The following is a 17,145-nucleotide window of genomic DNA, read 5'->3' on the forward strand; positions in this document are numbered from 1 at the left end:
GTAAGTCGAGGTATACCTGTATAATGAAGAAATGAGTAATTGTATGCATATTCAAAGTTATAAATGAGACAGGACTATGTATAATTTGAGAAGTCACTTGCAGATTATAATAAAAAGATGTAGTTAAAAACAAATATTCATCAGGAAATTAACACAAAAACTATGAAAAAAAATTTTTTTATAGACATTGCTTAATGTATTGTAATATCCTATTATTTTATACAAACTTGGTTGTCATAGGTAATGCAAGAAAATAAGTGACACAGAAAAGGAACTTACGCTGGCTTATTGCAAGCAATGTGACAGTCAAAGAATCATTGCAAGAAATATTAAATGCAACAAAATAGTTATTGCTAACTTCTTACATGATCCCTCATTACAAGAATAGAATAAAACCAAAATTGATTGCATAAAGCATTCAAAGATTTTAATGAGGCAAAATAAAGGAATGAAAAAGGTAGAAACAATATTGTTAGATCTCTTCATTTACCTGTAACAACTCAATGTGTGTGACATACTAAATAATGGTGAAAATGTTTAGGTATTGCAAGAAGAAAGGTGTACTACTATTGACCAAAAAAACAAAATTGTCAGGTTGAAACTTGCTAAAAAATTATCAAGATTCAAGTGACATATGGAACAGTGTAATATTCAGCAACAAGAAAAATGTACTACTAGAGTACTATGCATACTAATAGAATTACCTGAAAAATGAACTTATGGTTTTTGAAATGGCAAGGCGGTAGTCATTCCATAATCATTATGGAATGACTACCACCTTGCCCTTTCAAAGCATCAGCAAAAAAAGGGAATTTTTTTGTCAGGTATACAAAACTCAGGAATGTACAGTACAGTACATTAAGACACTCAACTGGTATAAAGAACAATAAATGATCCTTATACCCTGGTCGCACTGAGTATTTCAATTTAAATTGTGATCAAGGTCAGTGACTATGTCATGGTGCAATCTCTCTCTCTCTCTCTCAACCATTTCAATCTTGACTGAAACAAGGTTCAATCGTGATAGACTCAAGAGAATTCTTGAAACTAGATCCAGTCATAAGAGAGTTCTCACAATCCCACACTCATGAGAAAATACAAGATGGCTTTGGAACATGTATCGGGCTATCAACAGAGAAATAAAAGAGACATCTGGAGAGACGAAGAAATCTGTCTATTATTAGATATATAGCAAGAAAAAGTATTTATTTCTAACCAAAACTTCATTTTGTTTGTTGGTGTTCATGACTTACCTCATAGTTATGTCAGTTTTATTATCACATGTAATAACTGGGTTCTTCTCAAGCAGACTGCCTGTGCGAACAGCTCTATGTTCGTCTGGCAACAGTTATAATCCAGATTGTAGGTAAATCGAGATCGAAGTGAGTCATGGATTGTGTGCGAATGTAGTATTAGCCATCCTGATGGGCATGTCTTTCAGCAAGATTATACCACTACTCATTGCTCCAAAACAACAAAACTGGCTTTTTAGGATGTGAATGTAGTAGATTGGACTGCTTCACTCAGTCCTAATTTAAATCCTATGTAGAACATATAGGAAATTATCTAGTTCAGCATTGGCAAATCTTATCAAAAGATAGTCAAAATTCAATTTGAAATTTAGTAACTTCAAATTGCAGGTCAAATATTATTTATTTAAAAAAAAAAATGATATCTCAGACAATAAGTACCTCCCCTGGTACAAGTAGATAACATACCCAATTAAAAATCATAGAATAAATTTTTAAAAAAATAAAATAATAATAATTTAAGTAATCAAAAATAATAAACCATGATTAAAAATTTTACTTTATTTAACTTTTTTAATATATATTATAAAAATAATAATAAATGCAATAGAAATAAAAAAATATAATGTGATTATAACAAACAAATATATAATGTAAAAATCTGTTGTTGTTTATCTGATAATTTTTCTGAGGTTCATAATTTGAGGCCTTTAAGACTTTACAACAGCTTTAAGATCCTGCTTTTATATTAAATATGCAAATTTTGAATTTTTTTTTTTTTTATAAAAGTAATACAGGAAATCCTAGTTAGTTCAAAATTCAAAAAACAAAATAATTGCAACTTCAAATTATCCAATATTCGGGGCTGTCCATAAACTACATCTACATTTTTCTTGAAATTCTTACTCCACCTCTCATCCCAGTTTGTCAAAGTTTCCATAATCCTCCCTCTTAGAACATCCAACAAAACTTGATTCTCTTAAATCATTATCACTTTATGAATGATAGATACCATAAGTATAAATGAAACATAAGAAATTCTGAAATAAATATAATAAAATGCATAAACTAAAATTTTAATGAAATATATGGATGTTCACTGAAGCTCAACCCATCCCCAACTTTTGTCTGACTTGTCTTAATTCTTTAANATTTTTATAATATATTAGTATTATTAGAATATATTATTAGTATATCTTTAGTACAGAACTCCCGTTGGGATTCGGCTTGCTCTCTTGTTTATTACGTACATCACCTCAGTGCAAATTATTTACATTTATTCAAGTGTTGTGCAAATCATGGCTTCTAAAAAAACAGAAAGATGATTTCAATTGAAACAATGAAAGAAGGAGTGAAAGTTGACAAAAACTTCCTTGTCGAATGGGAAGAGGTTTGGGAGTTTACCTACACTCATTATTCAAACAGAGCTGAGGACAACAGGAATAATGACATCCTTGCCCGTCATTTCCGACAGGTGTTGAAGAAGAGAGAGAAACAGACTACCTTCGACATGTTTTTCAAAAAGCCAGCTGCCAAATAACAAAGGATGTAACAAGAGGAGTTGACTCTGCAAGCCCCAGTAGCCTCTCCTGAATCTGACTCCAATTAAAAACCAATAAAGAGAGACCTGATGCAATGTGTAAAAAGTCTATCTGTATGAATGTGTGAAGAAAGTGTTCCTCCACCTCCTCCTCACATCTGACAACCCAGCATAATTGGTGACTGCTCCATTTTAATTTTTTTTTTATGGTAGAGTATGGTTATTTTATGCTGCGGAATGAATTATATGTTTTAACATGTATTTCTATGGGAAAATGCGTTTCGTATAACGGACTTTTCACTTAACCAATGTGCACCAGGAATGAAGTATGTTATACGAGGCACCAGTGTATTAGAAAGTACTTGTTATTGCAATAAGCACTTCTCTTCAAAAAGAAATCTTACTAACAAGCGTGTAGGTTTAGAACATAAGCAAATCCTGGTGGAGGAAAAATCTATATTCTGTTGTGAGACTTCATGTTCTGAAGGATTTTCTACTTTCATTCGATTACATGAACATTTGGAGAAAGTACTGTACCTGTACAGTACATGGATTTGCCTGTGAAATTGAGAAGCTGGAATTCAAAACTAAGAAGGGTAAGTAAATTCTCTTCTAAAATTTTAAAAATGCTGTATTTAATTAATATATATTAAAATAATTGTTTTCATGAATACTAACAGCTCATTCAGTTGTAAATAAAAATATTATGTACTATATTTGATAGATTTCTACAAATGGAAAGCCACAGATAAGTTGAGAACCAACTAAAGTTAACTGTGTCATACTGTCTAAAAATTCATGGAATTTATAAATTCTACTCGTGCGGATCTGGCGCACACAATTCAGAAATGTGCGGTACCTACAAAAAGAAAACATTCAATAATAACAGATTGTGCATATGAAAATGTTTCAAATGTGTAATTTTCAATAAATGTTTTTCATAAAGGAAACATCTTTTTTATGAATGGCTCTTTTTCTTAGTTAAAATTGAAATAAATCATTGCAAATCGGTTAAATGAGACTACAAAAAAGTTCACTAATATTTTACTGATGATGATAATTTGTTGATGGATTTAAACTACCAATTCAAAATACTACTGATTCTATTCTGTTCAGTAACATCTAATTAATTTGCTATATCTCCTCTGACCTGTCATCCATTAAAATATTTTTCTGTTCGTTCTACTGAGTTCAGAGAACAAATCCTTTATAGTGGATTGTTTACTTTTCAATGTCAAATGTCTGGCAACATCAATTTTTACTACTTTTTTNATATAAAACGTTTAAATTATTTCTAAAAAGCAATGAATAATTTTATTAAATAATACAAAAAAAATTCGAGTAAGAGATTGAAAATTCAGCAGGAAAATCTTGAGATTAAAAGAATTTAAGAACGAAAGTCTACATATTCTGTAGAATAACTTTTATAACATACTGTATAATTTTAAATATTTTGATAAAAATAATGAACAATAACCATCTTTTAAAGATATACAGTAGACCCCTTATAGCACAGGTTCCTATAATGCGGATTCCTATAACACAGTGAAAAAATTGCAACAGTATTCGTAAATAGATGCTAAAAGGGACGCATAAAACACTGTAAAACGTCATCGCTGACTCGTCTGGACCAATACTGGACAAGCAGCCGAATTACTTACACGCTATGAAGAGTTTAAGCGAGTAAGTTGAGTTTACTATCGTCTGTACAGTATGTAAATTAGGTACTGTAAGTCTAATACAGTACTGTAATTTTATACATTTCTTGTGAAAAAAACATTTCTTATTCAATGGCCATAAAAATTATTTCTATTAATGATGTCTCCAAAGTTAAACGAATTTTTCGCAGAAAAACAACTCATCAGAAAACGCGCCCACCATTCAGTGCGCTGCTCCACGACAAAAACAAGCTTAAGCAATGGCATCATCAAACGGTGTACACTCAGTAAGTAATCCTACAATTTTTTGTTTATAGCATAGTTTATAGGGATTATTCCCAAAAAATTATACATGTTTTGGAAATGTTGAGTCAAATTAGTCTACAGTTGATTAATTTTATGGAAGAAAACCTTTCAAACAGCCGTAGTCCGTAAACTTCACACAAGTCAGGCTGTGATTGGCTCATGTATTTAAGGATTCCTACAACGCGAAATTATTATAAAGCGGAACGTATCTACCATGTTATGGGGGGGTCTACTGTTTGAACATTAGACAAAAGAAAAATTTGACGTTCAACAAACAAACAGTAGCAAATTTTGTTCATAATAAATTAATTCTGACTGTGGAGTAAATACACCACAGTCAGAATTACGCTTGTCCAGATTCTTGACATCATGTAGTAGCGACATCTCGTGGTAAAAAACAGAACTACGACTATGAAATCGTTCTGTAATTAGACACCAGTCTAATAACCAGTTCACACAAATCCCTGGAGACAGAACTGCCATGGGGACACCTCTGGTTTCACCCCCCCAAAATTGAAAAACAGAGCTGTAACAAATTAAATTAAAACTTCCATGCAGAAGCTAGTCCTTCTGTATCCCTGGTTGTATTAACGCCAGGGATGCAGAGGGACTAGCATCCGCATGGAAGTTCTACATAAAAAAAAAACTAAAATGCAAAAATTCTTAGCCCGCACCTGTCCTTACACTTAGTGGCATTTTTTGTGTATTTATTTTATTTTTATTTTATATATGTTATAAGTGCCTGCTCAACAATCTCGCAAATACTATAAAAGAATTGTTTCTGTCAGAAAAATAAAAGGCTGGAATTACAAGGGAGAGTTTCAAAGTTCGGAGGAATACTATCTGATCAGTATATACCAGGTTGAGCGTCGATGTTGGCATCTCCCACGCTCCGAAAAGTTTCGAATTGTTGTCTAAAGACAAGGAAAGACCAATCGGTATTCATTATTTTACATTGCTTCTTGTGTTTTTTCTGCAAAGTGTTTGTTGTCCGAACATAAAGATCTTTCGCAAAAGTGTTCATTATCCGATTTGTTCGTTAACTGATCACCCATTGTACTCGTCTTAACACTACTAATGATTCTTTTTGTTGGTTCTCAATGAACATCCCTTTGTTTACAGAAATTTCCATTCAACATATGAACTCCCATGGGATAGAACAAGGCATATATAAATAAACTTATGTAGATTTTGCAGTTCCTTTTCATTGAGCAAACTGGAATATAGTTCAAGTGAATCATAAGTTCAGTTAAAAATGTCAATGCATATTTTCTATTGACCCACGAAGAAAAAAAATGAATTCGCTAAACTCCCTCATAATATTTGTAACTGTCATCATTGCAGTCAGATGAAAGTGTTTTACAAGCTCCTTCATAACCAGTTTCAGGCAAGTTTTACTTGTTTTTGGTGAATAAACAATCAAGTTTGGATTCAAACAAGCAATGTCTTTTACAATCTTAAACTTGACAGGGTTGCACTCCTGAAGCTTTTCCATCAAGCATGCTAGGATTGAACAACAAACTGATAAGAAGTAGAGATGATTCAATTCACTTCATGGTGTTTTAGATCAAAATTGCCATCAATTTAGCTCTATGTTGACAGTTTTTGATGAGGACCTGTAAAGTGTCATTTTTAAAAGTTCTTTACAAAATCTTAATTAGAAAAAGCATAATCACTGTTTAAACAGACCATATTAAATTGATTATGCACAATTAATTTGACATAAGAGTATTTTTAACTTTTTTATCAAGCTGAAACATTCTCATACAACCTACAATCTGTCAGTTGCTTACAAAAAATTTAGATATGTTAGTGTTAATTTCAGTGTAAGACGCAAATAAAAGTTTCCTAAGTACTTTTGATTTTCCCTAAAATCCTTTTTGCATGATTTCCCTTGATAAAATTACTTCAGAAAATTGGAATTAATTCTCCAATTTTTCAAGAATTTCCCTAATTTTCCTGACCAACACACATTGTTCCTATCTTCAAATTGAATTTTCATTCTTGAGAAAAAAGCAAGGAAACTTTGTTAAATTCAACCCAGAAGAATATTAAAAATTAATTAGCCATCATGCATGCAGCAGTTTTCAGCTAAGTGAAGATTATTTTGTGACAGATTGGAAAAAGTTTCTCCCTTAAGATGCCACCAAATTGGCATGTCATATTTTCAGAAGCCAAGAGATTCATCATCAAGAAACCAAAAAAATGGAAGTATTCTACAATCAGATACAGAAAATGATAACACAGTAAACAAGAAGGGGAAAAAATTTCTGACTTGACATCAAAAGAGATGACAAAAGGGTTTTGTTAAATGCTACAAAATTTATGAAATCAGGCATCATTTGAAGATTTTTGAATTTAGAATAGGTCTTACAAGTTATCCAGAACAGGAAATAATTTTCAAATTTCTAATTAGATTAAATTTCTTAACTAACAGATTTAGCATTCTGAAGCACTTTCAACTCAAATTCTTAATATTAAAAGTTGGGAAACAATGGATTCCTTTGAATTCCATATAAATTTATTGTCACATGAAAGTGCAAATGCAACACATTGACAAACTGCAATACGTATTCTAAGAATTTAAGTCCTGTAATATTGGCTAATGTACCTTCTAAATAAATACTTTTAATCTTCATTTTCCAAGAGTTAGCCGTCTCTCAATCATCATCATCATATCATTCCAAAACTCAAAAAAAAGAACTACCTTGCATTATCCATCTTATATACTTCAATATCTTCCTAATTCTTCATTGAAATTATAATTTCATTGACTAACAGTCTACATTATAGACATTCTATGTGTGAGTTAATAAACCAAATAGCATTGTCAAGTTTAAAAGCTTTAAAAGATTATTGAATACTGAAAATTAAACAAAAGTGAATAAGACACTTTGGAATGACACTCCTCATATATAAGTAAAAATATATATTAGTTGATTTTAGGATAAATATTTATTTGAATGTTATTTTTATTAATCATTCAGATAATCATTGTATACTATGCCTTTCTGCAACATTAAAATATATTGAAATACACAAAATAAAATTATAAAGCAGTAAATGACTTACTTGGTTACATTTTCATCAAAAGGATAATATGTTCTGCCATCATAAGTTATGGAAGGTTGAACCAAAAATCTGTAGTTGATTTGAATTGGAGAAAACCCTCCATTTTCTGGAGTGGAGCCTAAAAATTTGAACCAAGTATCTGGAGCACATTTTTTGCCCTCACTTCCACACATGAGCTCTAAAACAGAAGCTCCAGGCATTAAGCCACTAACATCTTTACAAGAATCAAAAGTTTTATATGCAAACCTAGAAAAAAAAAGTTTTAATAAATATATTGCTTATTAAATCTATAAACAAAGACATTTAATATAATAGACAATTTTCATTCTGTATCATATCAAATTTCATGGACTAGCTTGAACTATAGGATTCATGTTACAATTTATAAAATATAACATGCAAATCAAAGCTTTACAATATTTTCAATGCTACTGAACATTAAAAAAAAATTTTTTTCAATAGTCAGTCTGATTCACACATGCATTGTTATGAACAGGGGGGAAAAAATATTCTAAGTAATATTGTACTATGCAATATTTCTCAGAAATGTGTTCACCAAGAAAAGCTTCAGTCTTGTTTTTGTATTTTCAATAATGGCAAATGTAAGTGCATTAATAAGTGTTACTAAGTGAGAATGTCTTATAACAAACTTCATAAAATTTGGGCTTTTGGTTCATTTCATTCTGAAAGTACAGCAGCAATTGTAGGAAGAAATTTAGTATTATTATATTTTGATGTTAAAGTATAAATTCCTATGTTTACTTGAAAAGTTTGTCATTTCAAAATCATCTTCAGGCTGAGTGTATCCTGCTTTGGACCGATTCTTTTCTTCCAGTTTAATCTATATTAATTAATTATTATAATTATTAATTTTAATATGAGATGGTGCCTAACACCTCACTCTAGTGCCAAATTCATTTCTAATTTATAATCATTATATCCAAATTTAGCCCGATTATTTACAGCTGTTATGGGCGTACTTGCTTCATATACTGGGTTTTGGTTGTGTATATTGGTATAAAAAAAAAAGCGCAAGATGGTAGATTCAGTAAAAGTGCAAATAACCAAACTGAATAATATGAATTATATGGTATGGAAATGAAAACCAAAGATTTGGGTAAGTAGTAAAAAATGATTTACCCCAAGAACCATCAATGAGATGGACAACTAAAGAAAATAAAACAAGAGGATTGATAGGCTTAATGATTGAAAACAGCCAGATTGTGCATATGAGAAAAAAAAAGCATGGCTAGAGATGGTTAGTGTGCCAAAACTACCACAAAAACTTTCATTAAACTCAAAAGTTCATCTAAAAAGATTTAGACAAACTAGATGATAATGGGGATATGGAAGAAAACACAACTGCTATTGACAACATAATAGAACAGCCAGCTTCTATATGAGATAAAGTTGATAACAAATTATAGTTTCCTAATAGTTAACTAGATTGCCTGAAAACTATGATATAAAATTATACTGGAAACAAAATCAGAAAAGAATTTGACTTCTGAATTAGTCTAAAGCAAGTTACTTGAGCAATATGAAAGTAAAGTATCAAAGGAAACTATGACAAAAAATAAATTAGTGCTGCTTCTATAAAAAAAAAGATATCTGAAAAAGGAATACAAAAAGTTACAAAATTTGGGAGTCAAAGCAAGTGATTAGAGAAGCAAAAAGAGCAGATCACAAGACAAAGATTATTCAGAAAAGAAGAAATTAAAGTAAGAGTCAATGGTTCAATAGAAGACAATGTCTATGTAAACTTCAAAATAAGTGTCAAATTTACCCATAGAACTGATCAGTGGTTTATCAATTCAGGAGCTAACACTCAAATGTGCAACTCAAATTTAGTTAATAGATCTTAAGACAATTTTGTTTGTGAGTATAGTGCAATGAACACATTACCAGTGCATGAAAAAAAACTTTAGTCATAAGCCAACACAGGAGTGAGATACCGAAACTCAAGCTTTAAGAAAAAAAGTATAAAATTAGATGAAAATTTAATTTTGGTTTCTACACTTACAGAAAATGATACTTAACCAAACAATCACCAAAATTAATAGGGCTATTTTTGCTACTATTAATAATTAGGTACTAAGTAATTTGGTATTAGTGGTAGATGTTAGGTAAAGTTATATGGAGGGGTGTCAGCATCCTGTGTGAGTCTTTCTCCAGTTTAATAGTAGGTGCCCTGGCTTTATCAACTACCGGTCTTAGTTTGCACCCCTGTTTGTGGGTTTTTGCAAAAGCGAACATTCTAGGAGTGTCTGGTGCATCAGTAATAATATTTTTTAGTTTCAGCCATTTCGCTAGTTTCATATTGGCAAAGCGTTTAACCCTCGTTTGTAAATCAGCAATGGCGTTGCTGTTGCACAACATAGCTAACAATGTTAGCAATGTTGTGCAACAGTGCTACCACATGAGCAACACTGTTAACATTGTTAGCAATGTTGCAAAGCAACAGCAACACCATCGCTGATTTACAAACGAGGGTTAAACGCTTTGCCAATACGAAACTAGCGAAATGGCTGAAACTAAAAATTATTATTAATGATGCACCAGACACTCCTAGAATGTTCGCTTTTGCAAAAACCCACAAACAGGGGTGCAAACTAAGACCGGTAGTTGATAAAGCCAGGGCACCTACTATTAAACTGGAGANTTAAAGAAGAACTTAAGATCATTTCAGACAAAGTTAAACAGCTTGTACTGTGCAAAAACAATGATTTTCTACTTAGAGCAAATCAATTTTTTTCATAACTTGCCAAAAAGAAAACGCTCTCAGTTAATTAATAGTGTTTTTAGTGATGACGAAGAAAACATTGTTTAATTTATATTAATATGTATCACTTAAAAATTTTTATGAAGATATTTATCTTAATTATGAAAATATACTAGCAAGTTTTTTAATTTTTGGAACCTAACCCTCCTTTTCATATTAGTTCTTTGTTTCGTATAACACGGATTCGCATAACATGGCAATTTTTTGGAATGTAACTACCGTGTTATACGGGGGTTACCTGTATTTATATTAAATTATATTTGCTGGTATATTTTGAAGGTTTTGTTTGTGTTATTTACCATTGTTTAATGATTTAGAGATAACTAAAAATGTTAACATTTCTTTAGTGTTATCAATAATATTGATAATGTACAATTTCTCCCTAATTTTCCTTGTATCGTATTTTCACAGATTGTCGAGCATGTCAGTCTATCCAGGGAGACCACAAAATCAGATATTTCAGTACGGTAAAAACCAGCTTGCCTGTTTTATCCCGGGGAATATTGACATGCCAGTTTAAGTGAGGTTTATACATTCCTCTCTATAGGACACATGAAAGAAATGAACAAGTTTTTATTCTAAAACAAACTGTTGGCATTACGTCAAAAACTACAATTATATATTTAATCTATTTGTTTTGTCTTCTTTCTAATGATGTAAAATACTCGTGGAATGCCCAAAATGGTTTTTTTATCTTTATTTTATTGAAATTTGATTCAAAAACAAAAATACAGTAGAGCGTCGTTTATCCGAAAGCCAGTTATCCGAAAGAATTCCAGTCAGCAAATTTAAATTTTCGCTAGTGCTGTGGCGCTGCAATCTTTGGCTATATCTTGGCTACTCCAATATTTGTTTTTGTTGGTGTGTGTGTTTTAGCTTGTAGCACTGGCACTTTTGTGTGGTNATTAATTAATTATTATAATTATTAATTTTAATATGAGATGGTGCCTAACACCTCACTCTAGTGCCAAATTCATTTCTAATTTATAATCATTATATCCAAATTTAGCCCGATTATTTACAGCTGTTATGGGCGTACTTGCTTCATATACTGGGTTTTGGTTGTGTATATTGGTATAAAAAAAAAAAGCGCAAGATGGTAGATTCAGTAAAAGTGCAAATAACCAAACTGAATAATATGAATTATATGGTATGGAAATGAAAACCAAAGATTTTGGTAAGTAGTAAAAAATGATTTACCCCAAGAACCATCAATGAGATGGACAACTAAAGAAAATAAAACAAGAGGATTGATAGGCTTAATGATTGAAAACAGCCAGATTGTGCATATGAGAAAAAAAAAGCATGGCTAGAGATGGTTAGTGTGCCAAAACTACCACAAAAACTTTCATTAAACTCAAAAGTTCATCTAAAAAGATTTAGACAAACTAGATGATAATGGGGATATGGAAGAAAACACAACTGCTATTGACAACATAATAGAACAGCCAGCTTCTATATGAGATAAAGTTGATAACAAATTATAGTTTCCTAATAGTTAACTAGATTGCCTGAAAACTATGATATAAAATTATACTGGAAACAAAATCAGAAAAGAATTTGACTTCTGAATTAGTCTAAAGCAAGTTACTTGAGCAATATGAAAGTAAAGTATCAAAGGAAACTATGACAAAAAATAAATTAGTGCTGCTTCTATAAAAAAAAAGATATCTGAAAAAGGAATACAAAAAGTTACAAAATTTGGGAGTCAAAGCAAGTGATTAGAGAAGCAAAAAGAGCAGATCACAAGACAAAGATTATTCAGAAAAGAAGAAATTAAAGTAAGAGTCAATGGTTCAATAGAAGACAATGTCTATGTAAACTTCAAAATAAGTGTCAAATTTACCCATAGAACTGATCAGTGGTTTATCAATTCAGGAGCTAACACTCAAATGTGCAACTCAAATTTAGTTAATAGATCTTAAGACAATTTTGTTTGTGAGTATAGTGCAATGAACACATTACCAGTGCATGAAAAAAAACTTTAGTCATAAGCCAACACAGGAGTGAGATACCGAAACTCAAGCTTTAAGAAAAAAAGTATAAAATTAGATGAAAATTTAATTTTGGTTTCTACACTTACAGAAAATGATACTTAACCAAACAATCACCAAAATTAATAGGGCTATTTTTGCTACTATTAATAATTAGGTACTAAGTAATTTGGTATTAGTGGTAGATGTTAGGTAAAGTTATATGGAGGGGTGTCAGCATCCTGTGTGAGTCTTTCTCCAGTTTAATAGTAGGTGCCCTGGCTTTATCAACTACCGGTCTTAGTTTGCACCCCTGTTTGTGGGTTTTTGCAAAAGCGAACATTCTAGGAGTGTCTGGTGCATCAGTAATAATATTTTTTAGTTTCAGCCATTTCGCTAGTTTCATATTGGCAAAGCGTTTAACCCTCGTTTGTAAATCAGCAATGGCGTTGCTGTTGCACAACATAGCTAACAATGTTAGCAATGTTGTGCAACAGTGCTACCACATGAGCAACACTGTTAACATTGTTAGCAATGTTGCAAAGCAACAGCAACACCATCGCTGATTTACAAACGAGGGTTAAACGCTTTGCCAATACGAAACTAGCGAAATGGCTGAAACTAAAAATTATTATTAATGATGCACCAGACACTCCTAGAATGTTCGCTTTTGCAAAAACCCACAAACAGGGGTGCAAACTAAGACCGGTAGTTGATAAAGCCAGGGCACCTACTATTAAACTGGAGAAAGCCACACTAAGGATGCCGACACTCCTCCTAGAAGGATACCCATATTACCTCACCACTCCAGTAGACCTTATTTTCACAATTAAAGAATTACCTATGCCGCCTCATTTCATCATGGTTTTAGACTTTAAATCACTATATCCATCTATTAAACTTCCACCAGTATTTTGAGCCATCAGGGACACCCTGTTTAACATTGTAAAAGATAACACATTGCACCAACATATCCTTGAAATGGCACATCTGCTTTGTCACAACTCCTCCTTCCAGTTCAAAGGAATTAGCAACAAAGAGGAGTCCCAATGAGCAGCCCCATCACAGGAGACCTGTGTGAAATAGTAGTGAGGAAACAGGAATCTGAATTTCTCCCAAAATATACCCCCAACATCCTAGTATATAAGCGAGACATTGATGATATTCTAATCCTATGGAAAAACGAGCCAAACATTCCTGCACTAGTTGATGATATCAATGACAACCTGTACGGCTTAACTATAGAAATAGACCACACTCTACAGAGACTCACTTCCTGGACATTAACATTATGATTGAGAGAACAACCATCCACACAGTGGTTTACCAAAAACCAAGCTCAGATTGTTTATGCATATCAGCAGGGTCCTGTGACCCTCCACAATACAATGTCGCAGCTTTCAAAGCCTTGTTCAAGAGAGCACATACGCACTCCTCTTCCCAAACAGCAATCTGGTCCAAAATGAAACATAGAAGATATAGCCAAACAGCATGGATACCACGGGCTCATAAATAAACTGAACACAAAAATACAACAGCAAGAAGCAAACCGTCACCAACTCGCCAACGTTACTCCAAGTAGCAACATCCCTATCACACATATTCCAGTACTAAAATCCATATACAAGGAGATAGCTAGGAAAAAGAATATCGATATTACATTTAGAAAACATGCTACAATTTTTGATTTGTTACAAAATGGAAAAGATACCGCAGACCGAAATAAACTTCCCGGTGTCTACACCATCCCTATCATTGATCACAGGTGTGATAGAAGCATGGTCTACATAGGATCAACCAAACGCCCCCTCGTAACCCAAATCAAAGAGCATAAAGCAGATATTAATCATGAAAGAACCAACACAACTCTGGCTGTATACTCTTCAGACCCGGACATAGAACCCATATTCTCTCAAGCAAAGGTCATTCACACCACCCACTGCACGAACCATCTCAGATGGCTGCAGGCAATCTACATATGCCTAAACATGATTAAAGAACAGCATACATGATAACATGAAGAACCCAGGATATTTTCAATTAAAAATTGAATTATGACTATTTACAAAAAATTTTTTCTTATTTTTTGAGTCTATCTTTCATCCTTTTAACACACCACAGAAGTAACAGTATATTGGCTTGGATGAACTTCCACAGAACACGTGATAAATTATAACGAAAACACACAAAGTTAAAAATGATCGAAACTCTGACCTTTTATTTGAGGATTCAGTGTCCTTTAACATTAAAACAATGGTTACAATTTCTGACCATAACTACCATGTTCTTTAGCACAATATATAACTGGTTCAGGTCCTCTGGTGGCAATTTTGAATAATCATAAAGTTCATTTGCATAACAGCATACATGACAACATGAACAACCCAGATCATTTTTAACTTTGTGTGTTTTCGTTATAATTTATCACGTGTTCTATGGAAGTTCATCCAAGCCAATATACTGTTACTTCTGTGGTGTGTTAAAAGGATGAAAGATAGACTCGAAAAATTAGAAAAAAATTTTTTGTAAATAGTCATAATTCAATTTTTATTTTAGATAAATAGCCTACTAGATAGTCCCTACTAGATAAATCTCTAAGATAGAACACAACACGCATAGCGCGTAAGTCCGTATTGACGTCACTGAGTTGGGACAGCATTCTGGATCGTATTTCTTAACAACTTTGATTCCGTTATGGGATTGTTACTTGAAGAAGAACCGTAACAGTTCGAAAACGTTTATAACTTTATTGTATCTTGTGATGAAACGTGCACTGGTAAAAGGCTTATAGATACATGCATTTGTTACAGTACTCCGGTGTAGATATTCTACCATTTTTCGAGCCATAAAATGATTACACTGCTAAAAAAGTCAAAATTATCCATTTCCTCTTGAACATCTTTAATTCAATCTCTACATTTAGGGGATTCTTCACATGGATAAAGCTCATTACCACATGTAAATAATATGGAAATACTTAGTAGCAGTAGAAAGTGATATGTCTACAAACAAGTATGACAAATCACTAGACTTGAAAGCAATTGTATGTGCTAAAATGAGCTCATCTTCTAGTTTTGACAAACAAAAACTATTTTCAAAAATTACATTTCAGTGACAAAAGCAGTGAAATATCCAGTGAAGTGAAAGAGTAATGAAACAGGTAATAAAACAATTAGTGCTCTGAGCTTTGATACTATGCAAGGCAACATATTTTGCTGCTTTCATTGACTGTTATAAAAAAAAAACAGAATTTTTTGGGGACCTCAATGACATTACAATACGTATGTGGTTAAAAGAAAATAAGTAGAGGAAGATTAAAATGTTCTAGTCCAATATTTTCTTTAGGATTGTAAGGGTAATGATGCAAAAAAATTTTTTAAATAAAATTTTTCTGCATCATTACCCTTATGTTTTGTAGCCATGATTACAAAATAATTAGAATAAATGAAACTAAGAGAAAGCACTAGTATCATGCAGGCACCGTGTTACAAGCAAGAACTCCAGACAAACTAATAAGAGTATTCTCAGTATTCAGTAAGAAACAAAGAAATGAGTCACAGGAATGTTTTTTCAAAATGAGAACAAGTGAGATTCTAAATACTACGTACCTCCGAAACCTTTAATCGATGTGAATAAATTTAACATTACTAGTGTTGTACGTTAGTAATGTTAAATTACTTATGGTGTATAGATGTACGTTATTATTAAAAGTGAGATTCTGTGCAAGTTTATGCACCTTAAAAAAATGACACTGATTTAGCACACAATTAAGAATGTTTATTTTACTTTCCATTTTTCCAGATTGCCAACAACAAACCTGGTTACAATTGGCAAGTCTGCATATGGCAGGGTTCTACTGTATGTATGTATGTATGTATGTATGTATGTATGTATGTATGTATGTATCATCATTACATGAAATGATTCAATATACATAATTCTCAATTATAATAAACATTGGGTGTACACACACAAAAAAAAAACAAAGCCCATTAGCATTTCCTAACATTAGTTCTTGAAATTTATTGCCAAATATGTTAATTCTCATTTATCTAATAATCACTGACTTAGATTAAATAATCAATTGATATTTGTAGCATAACATTAAAATTATACATAATTATATATTACCAAAGATTTCTCCCACATTGGATCGTATAAAACAAAAATACGTATACTCTAACCAATATCTAGTGTGAAAATGCCAAACAAATATTGGCAAACACTTTCAATGCCCCTCCTGGGCTCTTCTTCAGGCCAAATTTACTGTAACTGGATTCTTAAATCGAATGTTTTTAAATAAGAAAGTGCTCCGTTTCTAATAGTTCAAATTGGCAAATGTTTTCGTTTGCCAATCTTTGTTTGGAGTTTTCATGCCAGATATTGGTTACAGAATATACATATTTTTGTAATAATTATATTAAATGCTAAAGTAGACTTATTATATTAAATGCTCTAATAGACACTGTAGAGAATGAAGATAATTGCTAATTTGTCTATCATCACCACCACATTAAAAAAAATGTTTCCTGTCCACTGGCTAACACTATTTTTTTTTTTTTTT

General features: G+C 32.0%; 1 protein-coding gene across 1 annotated transcript in view; it reads right to left on the reverse strand.

Annotated features, from left to right (window-relative positions):
* The window catches only part of LOC111631867 (Niemann-Pick C1 protein-like), a 57,037-nt gene that overhangs the window by 35,563 nt on the left and 4,329 nt on the right, over positions 1 to 17,145 (reverse strand). Inside the window, exon 3 of the mRNA XM_023376204.1 lies at positions 7,827 to 8,072. Coding sequence (XP_023231972.1) covers positions 7,827 to 8,072 — 246 coding nt within the window. The remainder of the gene's footprint in view (positions 1 to 7,826; positions 8,073 to 17,145) is intronic.

The sequence above is a fragment of the Centruroides sculpturatus genome, unplaced genomic scaffold, assembly GCF_000671375.1.
Source record: "Centruroides sculpturatus isolate CEXI.00-Female unplaced genomic scaffold, Cexi_2.0 scaffold788, whole genome shotgun sequence".
In the NCBI taxonomy this organism is placed as follows: domain Eukaryota; kingdom Metazoa; phylum Arthropoda; class Arachnida; order Scorpiones; family Buthidae; genus Centruroides; species Centruroides sculpturatus.